Here is a 7,822-nt window from a genome sequence, read left to right as displayed (position 1 = left end):
AAAGGGCGAGCATGTTTGGTGTGACGGGGATTCGAACCCGCGACCCTCAGATTGTATTACAGTAGTAAACGTGAACTCACTGATATTCTGTAGATTAACTCATTAATTAAGTTAGTGTTAATATATATATATATGGATTGTTGGTTGAGTGAGACTAGTAACAAATAAATACAACTACGGGTGATATTATCTTAAAATATAAAAATAGTTAAATTACTTGTAAAAAAACGTGATCAATATTTCGATTAAATGGTATTCAACTTTCAGGAAGATTTCACTGAAATGTTTAACTTCCGATAGTACATATATTTCATCGTCTTCAAAATCAAGTACGACGTTCGCCATCACGATTTACAGTTGTTACTATTAATCTCTTCTTGCCCTAAAAATCTCAAAACATTAAACAGCCCGAATACCATAAGTCATACTTTAGCACCTTGTTGACATCCCTCATTCAAATTTTATCACAATATATAAATCTATTTATAATTCTATAGAGTAATTTTGAATTCACCTGTCGTTACTACATTCTCCAGTCTAACAAATTCTCGATTTATATCTGGTTTTGACTTTAACTTCCAACTGAATATAGGTGTTTCTTTACCATAACTATTAGAACACCTGTTTTGGTATTGCACCAATTACTTCCAAACATTACTCTTGTTCACCTATCTTAAGTAAACTTCTCTAGTTTATATTTTAAAGCACAAGTCCGTTCATTCTCCTTTATTTTCTCCATACTTGCACATAAAAATGATTATATAATTTTTCCACTAGAATTTCTGTCATTCTCCATAACTTTAGTCTACGAACTGACACCAATCATGCATAAATATATTAGAACTAATAAGCGTAAATTCCATCGACGAAATGGACTAAAAATACATTATACCGCATTAGATCGCTTTGAAAAGGCTTAGCGTTAGTTAAGCCTAATGTATGTTTTATAAAAGCGGTATAATACACCTGTGCTAATTTATTATATTTATATTTTATTTATTTCAGTCTGCTCCAACAATGACATTTTAAAGTTAGAACAGCTCAGGTTCTAAACTACAAACCTGTCCATATGGCTCTTATCCTATCTTTCTTCATTACTGAGGTCATACACATTTACCCATTACACCTCAATCGAATAAGTCTTACAGAACACCTACTAAATGGTAACAAAGTACAGAAAGGGTCTTCTGAGCAAGTGGACAAAACTACTGTGATAAAATTCAGGCATTAAACGTAAATAAAGGCTACATATGATCCTGAACCGAGTAACTTTTCCCCATCAGTTGAAATCAACCTGTATTGTGTAAATATAGACAGCGTTTGTATATGTGTAGTCAGTATTAGTATCAAAATGGTTGGCCATGAATTTCAATCCTGCGAACCCAGCTTGCTAGTCGAGTACCCTAAACACCAGGCCATGACCTGCAGACAATAGTTTTTTAAGACACATAAAATAAATTGATAAATAACTTATCCCTCAAACCTTTTTTCCATTTCTTGTTACTTAAAATAGTTTATGCATTTAACACTCAACACATACAAACCTCCCATCTCCCTTTCAGCCGTGAGGGCGTTATAATGTGACGGCTAATCCAATTTTTCATTGGTAAAGAGTAGCCTAAGTGTTGGCAGTAAGTGTTGTTCACTAGCTACTTGTTTGTTTGTTTCAAGTTAAGCACAAAGCTACACAATGGGCTATCTATGCTCTGCCCAACCCGATTTATAGCGTTGTAAGTCCGCGGACATACCGCTGTGCCACTGGGGGGTTCACTAGCTGCCTTCCTTCCCTCTAGTCTATCACTTCTGATTTAGGGACAGCTAGTGCAGATAGCCACCGAGTAGCCTTACGCGAAATTAAGCAAACACATACAATTTTTAAATATATTTTTTGCTTCCTTTTGTAAGAGTATATGCACCTAAGTCTTAAGGCTATAATGGCAATGAACAAAATGTTAATAAATAAAATTTTGAGGATTTTATTCATTTGCATATTAACGTAAATGTTTACATCTAAAGAAAAAGTCGTATAATGTACTAGAATTAATATCACTAACACAGGACATTATGTGACCACAAAAAGGATGGATTGAAGTAATCGCATCCTCAAGAACTGCCTCGCACACATACCTGATAGTTAGGTGCTGTTCTGTCTACTTACCTGTCCAGTCTCTTCAACTGTTTGTTCAGTTCACTCTGTTCATTAATCAGCTGCACATGCTGTTTGGAAAGCTGCTCCAGCTGTGGTTGGATTTGATTGACTCCGGAGTAGTTTTGGAGCTCTTGACTCTGCAGCAACTTAGCTTTTAAATCCTCCTGCTGAGCTCCTATGGATTTCAATTGATCTGCTATCGCTTCATATCTTTCCTGAAACATTTAGTATTACTCCTATTTAATGAACAGGAATATTATAATAGTAAATTCTTTCAAAAGAGAACATTAATAACACAGCTTTGTATTAAGTTAATTATAAAGATGGACCATTATTACACTTAGTAACTACACTTAGAATATCTACAAGCAGTAATAATAGTACCAGAACACGTATCTATTAAATCCGTTAAATAATAACAAACCATCCTCTTAAATATTTAGAATTTAGATATATGGCAACAAAAAATTCAGGATAAGCTAGTGAATTCTCCCCGTGCATAAGATGATGCCAGGATAGGAATCTAAAGTTCACGAAAAGGTGCTGTTGGTGAAAGATGAAAATGTAGTAGCCAGGTAGGGAAGTCCAAACAGCTAATCTATCTATCTAACGTGATCTATTTAATCTATACTATAAAGCGTCTTCTGTCAGTATGTCTGTCCGTGACGAAAAGTTTCACACTTGATTGGACATTTGCGCTAGTATCTCGAAACGTCATCCGATAATTTCTAATACAAATGCAGTCCACAAAAGTCTCGAACCAACTCGTTTTTTTTTCTACTAATTTTTTTTTCTTTTTTTATAAATAAGGATTTTCAACTTTCCTGGCCTGTAATCACTGTGAAACTTCAAGAGGTTTCGGATACGCCATAGAGGGTTTTTGAACACCACTTACTTTATTCATATTCCTATTTTCAGGAGTTTGAAAGCCATTTAAATCAACCCTCCCCTTGCTACTGAGTTAGTGTTCATTCCTATACTCCGATTGCTATGAAACTTTCAGGGATTCTTAGGCATGCTTCAGATCTCTCTGGCACCTAGAACTACATTGAATACAGTTACACTAAAGAGAAAGCCACTACGGGTGAATGTCTAATAAATACTATGCCGGTATTTAGCATATGTGTATGACGAATGATGCTAGCGGAAGTCGTTTCACCATCCTCATGAAGCCAAAATGATGTTTACATATTAGCACACCACAAGTTTCGTAAATACATGTGAAAGTGTACCTTTAAAAATCTTTAGTGTTATTTTTATTCAACTTATAGAAAACAGAGTATTTAGTTCATTAACCACAGAACTACTTTAGTGTCCTAAATAGTTGACACAATGAATGATATGGGGCACATTTATTAAGATCATTGAATTGTCTTCCCTCATATCCTTTCAGTTGTATGTTACTAGATGTACTTCCGCATGGTCCCCGAAAGTGTTCTTTTTCAAGAGTAAATAAAACCAAAATTAAGAATAATAAATATTTTTATTTCTTGCTTTTCAAGTTCATACGTTATGCTGTGTTGTAGCCTACACAGTGCATAATTCTTCTTGTGATTCATGGAAACGTGCACGTTTTACTGGCGTCACGAAAGTACAAATTGCAACGTTAAACATCCATTACGTGACTTATTTTAGTTTCTACTGACTGATTGATTGACAGACAACACACTATTATACAGTGGTGCAAATGGTTAAAACAGGTGACCCTTCCAGGCGGCCTTCGGCTCCATTCCGGGGATATAAAATAGCCACAAAATTTGCCATAAAAATTATGTTAACTGCAGATAGTTCATTACATTCCTCTTAATTTTCTCAGTTAGGATGCAAAATTAGCAAAGTTAGGATGCAAAATTAACATAAAAATTATGTTAACTGCAGATAGTTCATTACATTCCTCTTAATTTTCTCAGTTAGGATGCAAAATTAGGAGCATGTAAAAGTAGCATTCCAAACCTAACTTCCACAAGTCACTGCCAAAAAGGTGTTTTGTCAATACGAGAACTCGTCAGTTGGGCTAGACGACGATAGACAAAAGATTCTCTTAAACGCTATTTATATAAACAGTGGAGTACCTTAAAAAATACATTTTAAATGCTGAAAGCTGGCGAAGCGGACATATCAAGAATAATGTGCAAACAAAATCTGCAGTTCTGCAGATAACATACTTTTCATCACAAGTTTTAAAATTATTGTTTAATGTATTCTTCATAGTCTAATAAAAGGTTTTGGGCACTGATAGCGTTTACAAAATTAAGCAGAAATATATTGTTTTTAAGAGCTTGTTCGTTCTGTATTTTTCTTTCTGTTTAAGATTGATGTGAGTGTTACGAGTTAAATAGTTTAAGCATAGTGCCAATGTTAAATTTTCTTATTTTTTTAGAAGCCATTGTTTATTGCAAGTTCGTTTACCTCACTGTTTACAAATCACGCGTTGTGTAGTTCAATTTTTGTGAATTGGCTATTGTTGTATTATTGCATCATATTAGTAAAACCTTCTAAGTTTTTCTCATTGTTTTAATTGAGTATTGTTGCATCATAATATCTCGTAATTTGTGGAACGTTCTAGGCCTCGGTCAGGCTATAAATACGTGTCCAAACTGTACTGAGTTAGATATAGATAGATAGACAGTTAGATCTAGACTGCATTTAACCATAAAGAGGGCATTTTGGCGGTTACTAAGTGAAGTTATCACAGATTGTAATGTAATAACAGAGTGGAGAAGAATAATGTGTCTTGTCAATTGTGTTCTAAAGTAACTGAATCAGCCTGTGTGGGTTTTGACGAAAAAAATAGAGACAATGATTTAAAACTCTGGATACAATTGTGTTAACCAACAGTGTAACGAACATTTTTATATACGTTTCACTTTTTTAATATACTATTTTAAAATAAGTGGACTGTGTGCTGTTGTTTACTGTTCAAGTTTATCGCTGACAAGTCACAGACACCTATTGTAAAGAATCCTGCCCATACATACATAAAACTTGACACTGTACCTTTTAATCATTCAGCATTCCCTATCATATATAAAAGCTTGCATGCCCAGCTAATGTGTTGTTTGGATAAACACGTACTAACATTTGTTGTGTGCTTTAGCCTATAAAAAAAAGTCTGAATTCATGGTCATACCAATTAACTGATTTTTTAAATCATCACATAATCAACGAAAGATACTGAATAAATTGACCTGCAATAAAACATTTTAACATTCTAATACAAATATTTTTATTACGCATCAAATTGCACAAGATTTCTGGTTCAACCTCCAGAGTCAGTAAATATCCAAGCTCAAGCTTTCTCATTATAGATTTGGATCTTTATAAGTGATGCAACAATGAGTACATAATTTTGTTTGATTTTAGTATTCTGAAATCGAAATCATATGCATATGGTGACATACTTTTGAAATCGCTTTACTCTTTCAGATGTCTATATATATATACATATAATGTAACCTGTAAACATACCTGTCGTTTTTTCTTCTCTTCCTCCAGTTGGGTTTTATCAATGAGACTATAGGGGCTTGGATCCAGTCTGGGGCGCTTACAGGAATCTTCTTCGTAAGACCTATAGCCCTGTGACCTAGAAGTATCGTCAAAACTGACAATTTTGTTTTATAGCTGCCAAGAACCTTTTTGGTAAAAACAAACCAAAATTTCTAAGTCTGACTACATCAAACTCTCTTGCTCATTTGTTCTAGCTTAATACAAACAATCGTAGAACTACAGTATCTTGTTGACAGACAAAGAAGTAACATAAACTTCAACGTCAGGCACAGTCAATAATTTTGTTCACCTCCAAGATCAGTAGATATCCAAAGTTAGTACAAACAATCATTGAAAGTATAGTAACTTGTCGATATAAAAGAATATCCATCATAGTCATAAATTTCGGTTCACTTCTTGGGTTAGATGATGTCCAAATTTAATAGAAATAATTTGTGTAAAAGTTTAAATGAAGTACACGGCAAGCTTTCAAAAGAAAGGTACTAAAGTTACCAAAGAAACTGCCCATTTTCATAGCTTCAATGAATGTACGACGGTTTCTTTTATTCATCGAATTTTATATTTGTGGGTTTTGAGAAGGCATATATGATGTTTTAGGTGTCCATTGATAAAGGAAGTTTTATTTTTGAAATACAAATGTATATTCTTTAATGAGGGTGTGACAGTAATAACTCCCCCATTTTTCACTTTAAAAGCCCCAGAATCATCGATTTTATGTGGAAGTTCATGTTAACGTATATATTTCCAGCTTGTGATCTAATAAACTACAAATACTTCAACTTTTGTATTCTGAAAATGTACCTTGTACAGCCAAAAATAAACACTTTTTTTAAGCTATGTCATTCTTAGCCTGGAGAAATATGTCATTTGTTTGAGAACAGAATATATGACATACACTTCCTCAGCAATTATGTCTAGTTACTGTATCGAAGATGTGCAAAGGTTTGTTTATGATTTATGTCGTAAGAACTTACATATCAATTTACCTGCTCCTGGTCATTCCAGTAGTCTGTAACTTCGTGGTAAAGGCCACAACATCTTGTTGTAGTTCAGATGATGTACTGTAATTTGGAAGTTTAGATAGCGCAAAAGATTTACCCCTTCTGGAAGGGCTACAAGACACGAAAATTTTACTTTTGAAGAAATTAATATCTGTAGTGTTGAACCATACTGACAAAGCAAAAGAAGGCATGGTTCCATCAGGGGAGAAACAGCTACTAAGTGGTTACAAAAATTTATGCTCGTCCTGTCCATGTAATAACAAGGAAGTTAACGAGGAATCGCAAGGGAAAATCAGTCAATGGATGTCAATAAGGTAAAATTTTACCAAAACAAAGTATTCACCTACATGTCAAAATGTCAAATCCTCTGCAAGTTACAAGAACAAATAAGAATCCATGGGCTTCCCATGAACTTATGTGCCTTTGGGTTGCTTAAAGTGGCCTTCGGAAGCCGTATGGTGATAGACTTTGGGAAGATTGCAGAGAGGAGAGAAACAACATTGGCTTCAGTGTATTGTCCAAAAACCTCATACAGCAGAAATGTTATCACACAGTAACACATAAACATTCATCCTTGTATCTGTGTAGAAAATATAAATGATTTTGCGTATTATTTCATTGGCATAGAGTTAAGTTATAAGAGTATATATATATATTTTTTTCACATTCTTAATAGTGATATTAACAACTGTGGGAAAATGGTTCTAGTTTTGAAGCAAAGTTCCATGCAAATATCAAACAGCAGAATTACCAGTCAGTGAAGTGCAGGGTGGAAATATATTCGTATTCTGTATTTATGACAGAGCTACCAAAGGCCAAAGAGAAGGCAGCCATTCAGTAGCATCCTACTAGTGACACCTACTATCCAAGCTAAAAGACTGATTGTTACGCTAAAGTTTTACCACAAGGCCGAGCAGCGCCGTAAGTAGCATTAATTTAGGTATAAAAAACATTATAAGAAATTTATGATAAACCAAATGTTCAATAAGCATTATTTCCTTTACTGACTCCGAAACTGGGGGATACTAAATGCGACTAAGCTCAAACAACAAGTTCCTCCTCTTTCTGAAAATGTTTTATATAAAAATAAGAATAAAAGATATATATAGTCGGTTTGTTTGTTTGTTTTTGAATTTCGCGCAAAACACGAGGGCTATCTGCGCTA

General features: G+C 34.2%; 1 protein-coding gene across 13 annotated transcripts in view; it reads right to left on the bottom strand.

Annotated features, from left to right (window-relative positions):
• Window positions 1-7,822, bottom strand: part of LOC106459206 (NGFI-A-binding protein 1-like) — a 182,549-nt gene that overhangs the window by 21,585 nt on the left and 153,142 nt on the right. For 11 of the 13 annotated variants that reach the window (XM_022385642.1, XM_022385643.1, XM_022385647.1 and 8 more), the window contains 2 exons: window positions 5,618-5,750; window positions 2,159-2,364 (listed from right to left, as the gene is read on the bottom strand). The exons of 1 other annotated variant lie outside the window; for it this stretch is intronic. In XM_022385642.1, coding sequence (XP_022241350.1) covers window positions 2,159-2,364; window positions 5,618-5,750 — 339 coding nt within the window. The remainder of the gene's footprint in view (window positions 1-2,158; window positions 2,365-5,617; window positions 5,751-7,822) is intronic. One more of the 13 variants, XM_013918808.2, reaches the window with a different exon arrangement.

Source organism: Limulus polyphemus, unplaced genomic scaffold, assembly GCF_000517525.1.
Source record: "Limulus polyphemus unplaced genomic scaffold, Limulus_polyphemus-2.1.2 Scaffold575, whole genome shotgun sequence".
Classification (NCBI taxonomy): domain Eukaryota; kingdom Metazoa; phylum Arthropoda; class Merostomata; order Xiphosura; family Limulidae; genus Limulus; species Limulus polyphemus.
The sequence above is the reverse complement of the archived record's forward strand: the minus strand, read 5'-3'. Positions and strand labels throughout refer to the sequence as shown.